This window comes from Thalassophryne amazonica, chromosome 2 (genome assembly GCF_902500255.1).
Source record: "Thalassophryne amazonica chromosome 2, fThaAma1.1, whole genome shotgun sequence".
NCBI lineage: Eukaryota > Metazoa > Chordata > Actinopteri > Batrachoidiformes > Batrachoididae > Thalassophryne > Thalassophryne amazonica.
In genome coordinates, this window is record NC_047104.1 from 100,342,262 (window position 1) to 100,356,292 (window position 14,031).

The window sequence follows — 14,031 nt, forward strand, 5'->3', positions numbered from 1 at the left end:
GAATCAGTGACAAAGTTGAAGTTGTGCTGGATCTTTCAACAAGACAACAACCCTAAACACTGCTCAAAATCTACAAGTACTAAGGCATTCACGCAGAGGAACAAGTACAACATTCTGGAATGGCCATCTCAGTCCCCAGACCTGAATATTATTGAAAATCTGTGGTGTGATTTTAAGCGGACTACCCATGCTCGGAAACCAACAAACCTGAGATGTTTTGCAAAGAAGAATGGTCCAAAATACCTTCAACCAGAATCCAGACTCTCACTGGAAGCTATAGGAAGTTTTTAGAAGCTGCTATTGCTACAAAAGGGGGATCTACTAAATATTGATGTATTTGTTCTGTTGGGGTGCCCAAATTTATACACCTGCCTAATTTTCTTTAAGGATTATTGCACACTTTCTGTAAATCCTATAAAACTTAATTTCACTTCTCAAATATCACTGTTTGTCTGCTATATATTTAATTGAAATTGCTGATCCAACAACCAATGATTTATAAAGGAAAATCATGGAAATCATCAGGGGTGCCAAAACATTTACATACAACTCTAAACACACACACATATTATAGGAAGTACAGTAAAAAGTAATTTAATGTTGCCTGTATGATGTCAAAATGCCAGATTGGGGCAGAGCTAGGATCAGATCTTGAGGGGGCTCAGCCAAGAGGAAGGAGGGAGTATGCATGCATTGCCTGCAAAAGTGTTGCAATTTTCTGTTTAATCATTCATTTCACTGGATAAAGTTTAATACAGTAACATTTTAAAACTAAGCACAAAATTACCACTGAAGAAATTCAAATATTTTACAAATGCGCAACTTGTCAGAATGCTGTACTCACTCTAATTTCTTTTGCCACTGGGTTTATTTCAATGATGGCCGACTAGCAATAATACAAATAAATGTTAACAGCTCAAGAGCTGCAAGTTTCACAAGGCATAGTGTAGAGAAATGCTGTCCACATTTGTTCCTAGAGGGCACCTGCCCTGCATTTTTGTTTACCTTCAGATAATGATGTATCAGCCTTTGGCGAGTCGATATGAAAAGCATTATTAACCTCGCAGCGAGGTTAATAATTTGTTTATTTTATGGCTGTTCGGAGTTGTGTTTTCATCTTCTTGGTCTTCATTTTGCATATCCACTTCGAGTTCCTTTGGTTCAATTCCTCCAATTCAAACTTGTCAGTGTAATAAATTTGCACGGAGAATGGTCCTCTTCATCGCTCATAATTTCTTTGGTTACAGTTTTCACGGCGTTAAATAAAACAAAACAAAATGTGAACAAAGCCGCAAATCTGATACACAATCGGGCCCAATTGTCATGGTAACGGTCTGATATGGGAAAATGAGAGCATGCGTACTGTCGTAGCCAGATAAAGAGTATTAGCGCCCATGTAAAGTAGTGTTAACATCCTGTAAAGTCAATAATAGGTGATAATTCCTGTTAACAGTAGGGTAAATCATAGTATCACAGAATTTTGAGTGCACAACAAGATGAGATTTATTTACTGGACATTTGAGAATAGGAATGGACAATATAGCTGAGAAATTTATCATTTCAGTTGGCAGATAATTACTGATAATTTAATTTATTTTGAAGACAGCAAGTTATACCGTTTTGCTGGAGCTGCTGACAGTGTAATCAAAAGGTGAACATTTACTAAGGCTAAACATAATTAACTGCAGTACAGTGCATTTCTTCTACAATTCAAAGAGCCTCATACATTTTAGAGCAGTGCTGTTGTGATACTTTCTCTACACGCATTAGCTAAACAGGATCAGGTCTCTGCCATTTTAGGATACCTCAAAATAAAACCAGCATTGAGACAAAGAAGGCAAAACAAACAGTCATCAGTTTTATCGTTTAGGATTTAAACAAAAACATGGATGTAAATGTTCATTTATAATGTACTTTTTTAATTTATAAAAATTTATTCTGTTTAATGTTTTGTTTTTTTTTAATTGAAGGTACTGCACTTGACCAATGAACATGGCAGTTCTGGATGGGCTATGTAACGATGGTGTAACTCAACACCAACCTTTTAAGTGATTGGCTGTTTGTGTGTCAGTTGCAGCACACTCCATTATGAAGAGATGTTGCAGGATGTTTGAGTGAGTGCAGGACACACTTTGGGTCTGTTCATGCAACTGAACTCAGATGCTCATGTTGTGCTTTTCGTGGAGGTCTCACTTATCAAACATTTTTCTCATTGACCGATTAAGGGTCTAGCATGATAAACACTGCTATTTTAAGGCCCAGGCCTACTTTAGAGCATGTCCATGCAAAACCAGACTGAGGCATTAATCTTTGCCATTATAGCTTCACCCTCAAACCAATACAGAGACGCCTCTTCTCCTGGAGGCAAGAATGACGCAAGTACTCAAAGCAATGACGTCTACTGAACATCAATCTGTGCTTTGGAATGTACATAATTCACTTTGTTTAAAAAGTGGTGTTTGAGATGATGATGATAATAGGAGTTATGTCACATCAACATATTGCATCATGTTAAATTCTTTAGTCACACCACTTTTTTGGACAAGTTTAAGATGACAAATGTACTGATAAACAGTCCTAGCATTAACAATGGTGGTTTAACTGATCATTACCAACTACTACAGTAACAGAACACCTGTCTTAAAAGAAAGCTTGGAAATACAAGCTTGCAAGGTGCCTGCTATAAAGTTTTCCACACATAGTGCAGCAGATAACTGAAACAATCATGCAAATGGTGATTAAAAGCATCAAATTCAGCAGAAATACTCCTTAGACATTCCTCTTTTGAAAAAACTGATTGGCCACTTGAATTTTCAATCGATGGTCAGGTAGAGGTCAATTGAAGAATTACACAGTGGTCAAAATTAAAAGATGCTCCAATCATATTGAAAACTACACCACATTATTTGCTTGATCATAAAGATTCCAAAAAGGTATAGTTTGGACTATCTGTGACTGAATTCTGTGGAGTTATGGGATAAAAACAGCAAGAATGGTGACAAAGGTCAGTTTCAGTTTGTACAGGGATCAAAAGTTACAGTTGCTCCAATGTTGGTAAAAAGTGATATAAAAAGTGAATAAATAATGTGGCATAGGTTTCAATATAATTGAAGCATCTTTTAATTTTGACCCCTGTGTAATTCTTCAATTGACCTCTACCTGAACACTGACTGAAAATTCAAGTGGCCAATCGTGTTTTTTTTTTTCCCCCAAAAAGGAATGTCTAAGGAGTAGTTCTGCCGAATTTGATACTTTTATCACCATTTGCAGGATTCTGCTCTAAATATTCTCTTATCTGCTGTACTAACAAACCATTGTGGGCAGTAATCAATAATTATAAAGAACTTTAAGTTTGACCCCTGTACAAACTGAAATTGACCTTTGTCACCATTCTTGCTGTTTTTACCCTATAACATTCAGTCAGATAATCCAAACTATATCTTTTTGAAATATTCATGATCAGACAAATAATGTGTTATACTTTTCAATATGACTGGAGCATTTTTACGTTTTGACCCCTGTGTCATTCTTCTTTGACCCCTACCTGGCCGCCATATTGGATTTTCAAGTGGCCCACACTTTTTTCTCAAACACTGATTTATGAAGAACATTCATGCCAATTCTGATGCTTGTATCACCAAGTGGACAATTCTGGCCAAAAATCAAACTTATCTGCTCCACTAAACTGGATTAAACAGGTTTAGAAAAATGGATTATGTTTCGACTACACCAGATGTGTCACAAATCAATGAAGGAGACATAACTGACAACATACCTGAGCATAATTGCTGATACCAACTGTCCCAATTCTACCCTCGACTCGTACCCACTCGTGCTTCTCTGTGAACTTCAAGGCTGCAGAGAGGAGAACAAAAATTTAAAATTTTAGGTGAAATTCTGCTCCACTGCATTCTTAAAAACCTTCATCATTTTGATTCACAACTCATGCTGTAATTCTAACAATCCCCTGAGGGAAAATTGAGATGCCTCAACAGTTTCTAGTATTCACACCCTGCACAGCAAACAGGTTTGAACCAGACTGTGGCAGTTTCTCTACAGGGCCACAGAATAACTTGACATCCTGTGAGTTGAATGTTCCTGTTGCTTATACTGCAGATATTTTCCAAGTATTTTAAAAAGGACATGCCACAAGTCATTAGCAACGCAACATCAAAGTATTCATGATTTTAAGTCTATCTGCGCATATGCAGTTATAATTAGTGGTCACTGTTGTATTTTATTGCTAATTATCCCTCTCGTTTGGGGAATCATCAACTACATTTCCAGAAAACATCTTCCTCAGCATTTCTCACCATGTGACGTACAGTAGTGTTCAGAATAATAGTAGTGCTATGTGACTAAAAAGATTAATCCAAGTTTTGAGTATACAACCCCTGACAAAAATTATGGAATCACCGGCCTCGGAGAATGTTCATTCAGTTGTTTAATTTTGTAGAAAAAAAAGCAGATCACAGACATGACACAAAACAAAAGTCATTTCAAATGGCAACTTTCTGGCTTTAAGAAACACTATAAGAAATCAGGACAAAAAATTGTGGCAGTCAGTAATGGTTACTTTTTTAGACCAAGCAGAGGGAAAAAAATATGGAATCACTCAATTCTGAGGAAAAAAAATTATGGAATCATGAAAAACAAAAGAACGCTCCAACACATCACTAGTATTTTGTTGCACCACCTCTGGCTTTTATAACAGCTTGCAGTCTCTGAGGCATGGACTTAATGAGTGACAAACAGTACCACTTCATCAATCTGGCTCCAACTTTCTCTGATTGCTGTTGCCAGATCAGCTTTGCAGGTTGGAGCCTTGTCATGGACCATTTTCTTCAACTTCCAAAGATTTTCAATTGGATTAAGATCCGGACTATTTGCAGGCCATGACATTGACCCTATGTCTTTTTGCATGGAATGTTTTCACAGTTTTTGCTCTATGGCAAGATGCATTATCATCTTGAAAAATGACATCATCCCCAAACATCCTTTCAATTGATGGGATAAGAAAAGTGTCCAAAATATCAACGTAAACTTGTGCATTTATTGATGATGTAATGACAGCCATCTCCCCAGTGCCTTTACCTGACATGCAGCCCCATATCATCAATGACTGGAAATTTACATGTTCTCTTCAGGCAGTCATCTTTATAAATCTCATTGGAACGGCACCAAACAAAAGTTCCAGCATCATCACCTTGCCCAATGCAGATTCATCACTGAATATGACTTTCATCCAGTCATCCACAGTCCACGATTGCTTTTCCTTAGCCCATTGTAACCTTGTTTGTTTCTGTTTAGGTGTTAATGATGGCTTTCGTTTAGCTTTTCTGTATGTAAATCCCATTTCCTTTAGGCGGTTTCTTACAGTTCGGTCACAGACGTTGACTCCAGTTTCCTCCCATTCGTTCCTCATTTGTTTTGTTGTGCATTTTCGATTTTTGAGACATATTTCTGTCTTGATGCTTTGATGTCTTCCTTGGTCTACCAGTATGTTTGCCTTTAACAACCTTCCCATGTTTGTATTTGGTCCAGAGTTTAGACACAGCTGACTGTGAACAACCAAGATCTTTTGCAACATTGCATGATGATTTACCCTCTTAAGAGTTTGATAATCCTCTCCTTTGTTTCAATTGACATCTCTCGTATTGGAGCCATGATTCATGTCAGTCCACTTGGTGCAACAGCTCTCCAAGGTGTGATCACTCCTTTTTAGATGCAAACTAATGAGCAGATCTAATTTGATGCAGGTGTTAGTTTTGGGGATGAAAATTTACAGGGTGATTCCATAATTTATTCCCCAGAATTGAGTGAGTCCATATTTTTTTCCCTCTGCTTGGTCTAAAAAAGTAACCGTTACTGACTGCCACAATTTTTTTTCCTGATTTCTTATAGTGTTTCTTAAAGCCAGAAAGTTGCCATTTGAAATGACTTTAGTTTTGTGTCATGTCTGTGATCTGCTTTTTTTCTACAAAACTAAACAACTGAATGAACATCCTCCAAGGCCGGTGATTCCATAATTATTGCCAGGGGTTGTATTTCTTATTGTTACATGGGAAACAAGGTACCAGTAGATACTCACAAATCCAACAAGACCAAGCATTCATGATATGCACACTCTTAAGGCTATGAAATGGGGCTATTAGTTAAAAAAAAGTAGAAAAGGGGGTGTTCACAATAATAGTAGTGTGGCATTAAGTCAGTGAGTTTGTCAATTTTGTGGAACAAACAGGTGTGAATCAGGTGTCCCCTATTTAAGGATGAAGCCAGCACCTGTTGAACATGCTTTTCTCTTTGAAAGCCTGAGGAAAATGGGACGTTCAAGACATTGTTGAGAAGAACATCGTAGTTTGATTAAAAAGTTGATAGGAGAGGGGAAAACCTATACGCGGGTGCAAAAAATTATAGGCTGTTCATCTACAATGATATCCAATGCTTTAAAATGGAAAAAAAAAAAAAAAAAAAAAACAGACATGGAAGAAAATGGAAAACAACCATCAAAATGGATAGAAGAATAACAAGAATGGTAAAGCCTCACCCACTGATCAGCTCCAGGATGATCAAAGACAGTGTGGAGTTACCTCTAAGTGCTGTGACAGTTAAAAGACGTCTGTGTGAAGCTAATTTATAATTCCCCACAAAGTCCATCTGTTAAATAAAAGACATGCAGAAGAGGTTACAATTTGCCAAAGAACACATCAACTGGCCTAAAGAGAAATGGAGGAATATTTTGTGGACTGATGAGAGTAAAATTGTTCTTTTTGGGTCCAAGGGCCACAGACAGTTTGTGAGACGACCCCCAAACTCTGAATTCAAGCAACAGTTCACAGTGAAGACAGTGAAGCATGGTGGTGCAAGCATCATGATATGGGCATGTTTCTCCTACTATGGTGTTGGGCCTACATATCGCATACCAGGTATCATGGATCAGTTTGGATATGTCAAAATACTTGAAGAGGTCATGTTGCCTTATGCTGAAGAGGACATGCCCTTGAAATGGGTGTTTCAACAAGGCAATGACCCCAAGCACACTAGTAAACAAGCAAAATCTTGGTTCCAAACCAACAAAATTAATGCCTCGCAGATGTGAAGAAATCATGAAAAACTGTGGTTATACAACTAAATACTAGTTTAGTGATTCACAGGATTGCTAAAAAAAGCAGTTTGAACATAATAGTTTTGAGTTTGTAGCGTCAACAGCAGATGCTACTATTAATGTGAACACCCCCTTTTCTACTTTTTTTTTTTTTTTACTAATAGCCCAATTTCATAGCCTTAAGAGTGTGCATATCATGAATGCTTGGTCTTGTTGGATTTGTGAGATCTACTGAATCTACTGGTACCTTGTTTCCCATGTAACAATAAGAAATATACTCAAAACCTGGGTTAATCTTTTTAGTCACATAGCACTATTATTCTGAACACTACTGTACATTTAGGAAAAAGTACAGACATCCCAATGGCAGACAGACAAGAGTGAAACAAATGTTGCTATGTTTCATAACTGAGCTTTCATTCAAAAGTGATAGCTCAGGTTTACCAGATGTGGTCGGGAACGTCGCCTGACATCTGGAAGTGAATTTGATGATGTCGAGAGAGGTGCAGGAGGGTCTGCTGAAATGCTGCCCTACTGTTTGGAGCCAGAGTTCCAGCAGTGGCCGCTGTATCTGACACAGAGGATGTAGCTGTCAGAGACGATTGTGTCAGAATTCACTGATTATTTTTTTTTATAACTGTACTGTTTAGGCCTATACCAACAGTAGATACAGATGAGGACAAAATTATTATCCCCTTGTGAAAGTTAATGTTTTAATTTCATTTGAGGGCTTCCAAAATTTCCCTCTTTGTCCCCCGAGTGTTTGGTGGGGCTGTGTGAGTGAAAGCTAGAAGTCTGTAAGGGGGCAAGAACCGAGCTAGGGTTAGTCGATGATAATACACTGTGATTAGACACAATGTGGATTTAAAGATAAAGATCAACTTTATTTATCCCAAAGGGACATTATTTTGCCAGAGTACAGAAAGAGTAAACAATGGTTAGTTAAATACACAATTACAGAAAGTGTTAGGTGTTCCTGGTGGGCAGGGTCCCCAGACTGAAAAGTGACTGGCCGGGAGAGACACCTCTGTATCCCTGAGTGGTTAGTAGGGCTGCGAGAGGGAATGAGGGTGTGCAAATTGGCCCATTTGTACATGACCAAGAGGCATTGTGATCAGATAGATTTCCCCCCCCCCCCCCCCCGAAGGAGTTCCCAGATTAATGAAATTCCTCCAGGGAGGGGCACAAGGCCTGCAGACTGACATACACCGCGCTGGAGGAGAGTCCTTTTAGGTCAAATGAAAATCATGGATAGTCTGGGTGCCACATGCCCCTCCTTGGAGGAATTTCATTAATCCAGGAACACCTTAAGGGAAATCCACACTTCGCGTCCACTGTGCACCGTCGGCATTTACAAATCGGTGGATTGTCAAATATTCTCAAGATTGGCGCCACTTCCCTTTGGCAAAGTGACCAATCCGAAGGCGAAAAGACTTCTGTGACAACACACTTTTGTATGTTGTTCTATTGAAAACAGCCGTTTTTTAATTGTCTAACAGCCAGCTGACAGCTATCACTGCCTGGAACAGTGAAATTTATACACAAAGCTGACCTGAAATGAACCACTGTACATTAAATTGACTTGACGAGTCTTAGCCGTCTGATGTTTTCACCGAGACACTCCGCCCCTCGGGGTTAAATGCCCGGATGACCGACCTTGACACATGACTCACGCTAGTTTTTACTGAGATTGGAGGCAATGGAATTGCATACAGATGTTTTCTTTGTGGATGTTCAACGTGGTTCTAAGCGAGGCAGTGGTCATCGTGGCACCTTTGTATTTATGAGATCAGGATCTCGTAATTATGAGGTAAGGTGCCTATTTTTTATCCAGTGAATCATACAGTAAGTTTTGGACGCTTCCATAGAAAACAAAGGAAAAAAAGGGGGGGCGGACAACTTCCTGCAGTAGCAACTCCATCCAAAAACGTGGAAAACTTACTTTTCCATCACACCTTTGCACACATCGCACGACTCGACAGTAAAAGCGACATTTGAGTGTAAAAAAGCAAAATAACTAGTTCACAGAATATGGTGGGTCACCGTATGTGCCGTAACACCGCAGCTTTGAGAAAGTGATCCGAGACTTTCCCCCGTCTTCAGCAGACGGAGCAGCGCGGATAAACCGGCTTTTACCTGAGGACAGGGTCGACGAGCTCCTCTGTGTCCGAGGACAGCCGCTCCTCCACTGGAACCGAGTCGCTAGCGGCGACAGCCTGGGTGAGAAGTTCACAGACAGACACCGCAGCGCTGCTCGCATCGCCATCTTCACTCCGTGTGATTTTAATCCACTGCACGTGCGCTATGCCGCGGGGACGCGCACCATTACAGTGAGTGCGGGTTCTCGTGACTTACCACAGAGGCGGGGTGCAGCGTCACAATCCATGAATGATAAATATCTAATTTATATATAACCACAAGAGGTATTTGGCTTAATCTGGAGTTACTCGTTTAACAATAAAACCTATCACAGAATTGAAATAGTAAAGCATAATGTAATAACCTCCTTTGAACATAAAAACGAAAATATACAATATTTAGTAAACCTATATTACTTGGCAAATATCATATACACAAGGCTAAATTTAGTCAATCTAAACCCCTTCTCAAACTATGGATAATTGAAATCAACACCTACCTTAAAACTTTAAATAACATACCAAACAAAAAAGCAATAGACAATAAACCCAGTAAAGAACTACAGTTTACTGTGTTGTATGTCCCTTAACTGTTTGTAATGATGCCTGTTTGTCAGCCATTATGTTGTATATTGCTTCTGCCTGAGCCTCTTTATGCCTTTGGTTTATGTTTTTCAAGTGATAAAAATTTTTAAAGGAACAGAAAATACATGTAGCATTTTTTGAGAATTTCCAAATCACTTCCATATTTTCCAATATTTCTGGTATAATTTATTTGGTATATAAATACTTTGGAGCTAATATGCACTGTCATACCTTGGAGACTTATCACTAATAGATCTTGGGTGAGTTTGTTGTGCCTTACACCCTTTTTCCATTTATTTTGGTTTTTTTTTCTTCATTTTACTGACAAAATTTGATGTATTCGATGTTACATTAATGATTGTCTTCTATTTTGTATTTTGAAATGCCAAATTAAATTTTGAAAATAAATTATATGTAACTTTTAAACGTGTGACCCCTCTGCACCTTGAAACAATGCTTTTTTTTTAAAACTTGCTTTCATTAAATTGACAAGGAAATTGTTTTTAATGAATTTCTTTGGAATAATGTTATTTATTGGTAATTTGTAACTGCCTTTGAACAGCACAGTGCACAAAGAAATAATAGCAATAATAAGAAAAAATATTTAAAGGACAAGTATACTTAAGTCACAGCCTTGATTTATTAGTGATGGTGTTGAGTTGGAATTTAGTAATTTAGTGATCACATCATATGGCAATCATAATCTGATATTCTCATGGAATTAGCCAAAGTGAAGTCTTTTATACAAATATAGTGCAATCAGCTGGGAAGATGAGAAATTGGGAGTATCTGGGTTTGTGATAGTCTTGGATCAAGACTAAGATCCGGACTTTCAATGACTTCCTGGGTTAGCCATCAGATATGTATCTGAATGTGATGAAAGTGTTTCACTAGTCTAGACCATCACCTCCCTTGTACAGTATATGTAACAAGACTGGACACAAAAGAATGAAAAACAGATTTAAATGTTTTTTATTTTGACAGACACATTTTTAAAGATTGTGGCAGAAGAATAGTATCTGCATGGTCCATGTTGAAAAACCAGAGCCACTGACAGATCACCAAACACCAATGAGGGCCAGGGTGAGGCTTTGCTCCTTATGCACGCCTGCTCAGGTCGTCAAAGAGGCGTCCTCTGCGGGTGCTGATGTCTTATTGTCATCCGGTTTCATAGCTGGGAAGAGCAACACCTCCTGTCAAAGAACACAACTGTCAGTTGAACCGTTCTTGCTCCACAGGATGAACATGTTTGCACTTGTGTTGGTAAGACAAGAGCGTAGGCCTGCATCTCGAAAACAAAACCTTATACGTTATGTATTTCAACTTGTTTGGCTGACAAAATTTTTGATCTTGGATATATATCATCAGCTATCAAGTGTCACTGAAAATCTGTTCAACTACAGCAACTTTTGCTCAGGTGTATCCCAGAGACACAAAAATACACAGTTTTTCCAAAGTAAACACTGCAGGTCAAACAGGTTTTTTTTTTTTTATTGTGCAGTGCAACAGCTTATTTTCTGCTCACCACATAAGTACTGACAAAGGAGGAAACTGCTGTTGCTATTAGAACTTTACAAAATGGGCTAAATCCCACCTTAAACATCGATAGATGGCATAACTACAAGACTGGAATAATGTTAACACAGGAATGGGCAATTCATTTTTCCCAAGGGGCCACATGAAAAACAGAAAACATTGTGGCGGTCCGAATGAATATATTGAACTCTTCTGTTCCATATTAATTCCATCTCAATAAAAAAAACAGTAAGTTGTATTGTTTTGACAAGTTGCAACTATGATTAAGCAATCAAAAAAAGTGAAGTAGGCTTAGTAAAATAGTTTAATGTCTATTTATAACAAACAGGTCCTGAGAAAGGCTAATGCAATTCTGGATTGTCCTAATCACCCACTGAAAAAAGAGTCTGAGCTTCTGCCCTCAGGCTGTCATTTTAGGGCTCCTATGAGGAGGACTAAAAGATTTCAGGTTTTGTTTATCGCCAGTGCAATTTCATTACTTAATGGTAATTAGCCTTTGATGCTCTTGTTTATTTTGCACTACTATTGCTTATTTGCACATCCACATATTGCACTTTTGCAATACTTTGTTTTGGCATGGATTCTGGATTGAATATTTGACAATGTATGGATATTGTTTTTATTATGTTTGATTTTAGACTTTTAGTTGGGTCTTATTTTCACTGTTAATATTGTTATATGATTGTCTTTGTGTACCTTGTCTTTTGTGTGCTCCTACTGCAACACTAATTTCCCTTTACGAGACAAAGAAATTCTGATTCTGATTCTAAACACACCAACATGATATAATTTATTCTATCAAAATTCCACAAAACAATAGAACAAATTTATTTTCCCCCAAAGACGAGCATTCAATCAACTTCATACAAAATTATATTACCATTGTGCTTTCAGTCTAATAACTTAATTTGCTGTTTTTAAGTTCTTTTTTCCATCTTCAGTGAAAAAAAAAAATCTAGTCTTTGTTGGACCTGAACAAGTGCAATGACATCACAACACATTCTGATGTATAACAATGGAAAATACCAATTTCAGATCGGGGTTCATTTTAGTTGTTTTATCTTGCGTTTGCTTCAAAAGTTAAAAATTTTTGCTTGTCACATTTGAAGAACAATCGGCTGTATTGGTGCGGTCACACAGCATACGACGATTCCTGAACTAAGGGAAAAAAGTAAAAAAAAGTCACAAATCGTCTAGAAAAGGTGGACGAATGAGCTTTTGACTTTTCCCATCACTGAATAGCCTGCTCTCTGCCCAGCCTGGAAGACATTTCCAGCTCTCGCTACCTCAGCAGAGCTGCCAGCATCAGCAAAGACACATCCCACCCCAGCAACCACCTGTTTGACCTACTACCCTCCGGCCGACGGTATAGGTCAATCAAAACTAGGACAAACAGACTCAGGGACAGCTTTCTCCCCAGAGTGATTACTGCACTGAACAATAACAAATCATTCTAATCTGCACCTTTCAAGTTTCTTGTGCAATATCTGTAAACCATGTGCAATATTCCTGTGCAATATGATTCCACAGTTGTATATAATTCTCATTTTACATTTTACTTGGTCCACATTTTATCTTATGTTTATTTAGTTGTACATATACTCTGAATAATTTATTGTTAAATTTTATTATCTCTTATTTGGCTAAAAATTACTTGCACCACGGAAAGCACCTTTTGGAGTTGCACTCAAATCTCGTTGCAATGCAAATTACAATGACAATAAAGGCAATTCTGATTCTGAATCAAGAGCGCAAAATGAGCGAAAGAGGAACAAAACAAAACCGAAGCGTTGATCTCCACGATTTAAATGAAATGCACCTGGAGCCACTACTGGAGCACTGTGTGTCTGCATCCTGCTCTGCATTCCAGCTGCAAAGAGAAGCGCGTGATCCGACCCACTGTGGAGATCTGTGCACGTCGGAGGATATACCTTCTCTGGTTCCTCATCCAGAACAAAAGAGGGATCATCTCCATCATCAGAATCCTAAATCTCTGGTTCAGACTGACGACATGCTGCGCGCTTCGTCTTGCTCCAATAAAAAAAAACAAAAAAAAAAAAACACTGGTGTGCCGTGGTCACTGCTGTATCAATGTATTACACTGCTAAGCCATATATATTGATTTATAACAGAAAACTGTCAAAAGGGGGAATAAATATAAGTGTAAAGATGAGTGAATATATCAGAGCAGTAAACTGATCAGTCCGTATGAACGCCGGGCACTGACTCCCCATGTACAGTTATTTCCACCAGCTGCAGCTGATCCACAACATGAATTCTGCCTTCCAGAACAGCTCTTTACATAATCATCTGAATCATCTACTTGTTGCCACATGTACAGAAGGGCTGGATTGTCACTCCTACACTCATATTGTTATATTTAATAAAAAATAGTAAGCCCACACAGGAGGTGAAGGCTGCTGCTGTCGCTGCATTCAAGTACCATTGGAAATTACACAACTTTTTTGTTGCTTGAAATTCAGCAGCTGCTTGTGGCAGGAGTGTGGTTTTCATTTTATTTTTGGTAAAATAATTCATTGTATCCACACAAAAGATTAATTCTGGCCTATATAAGGTGCCTGAGCCCAGTGAAGCTGACCCCCCCACACCCCCCACCCAGATAAAAAAAAAATCCAAACAAACAGGCTGAGTTTACCCTGTAGTTTC

The 14,031-nt window shown here is 38.3% G+C and overlaps 2 protein-coding genes across 3 annotated transcripts in view; both read right to left on the minus strand.

Moving 5' to 3' along the window:
* gcshb (glycine cleavage system protein H (aminomethyl carrier), b) overlaps positions 1 to 9,410 on the minus strand; it is a 36,710-nt gene extending 27,300 nt beyond the window's left edge. The window contains exons 1-2 of the mRNA XM_034190481.1: positions 9,242 to 9,410; positions 3,776 to 3,855 (exon numbers count right to left, since the gene is read on the minus strand). Coding sequence (XP_034046372.1) covers positions 3,776 to 3,855; positions 9,242 to 9,371 — 210 coding nt within the window. The 5' untranslated portion in view covers positions 9,372 to 9,410. The remainder of the gene's footprint in view (positions 1 to 3,775; positions 3,856 to 9,241) is intronic.
* Positions 9,411 to 10,836: 1,426 nt separating this feature from the next.
* Positions 10,837 to 14,031, minus strand: part of kars1 (lysyl-tRNA synthetase 1) — a 46,922-nt gene continuing 43,727 nt past the window's right edge. For both annotated transcript variants that reach the window (XM_034190490.1, XM_034190498.1), the window contains one exon: positions 10,837 to 11,021. In XM_034190490.1, the coding sequence (XP_034046381.1) occupies positions 10,941 to 11,021 (81 nt within the window). In that variant the 3' untranslated portion in view covers positions 10,837 to 10,940. The remainder of the gene's footprint in view (positions 11,022 to 14,031) is intronic.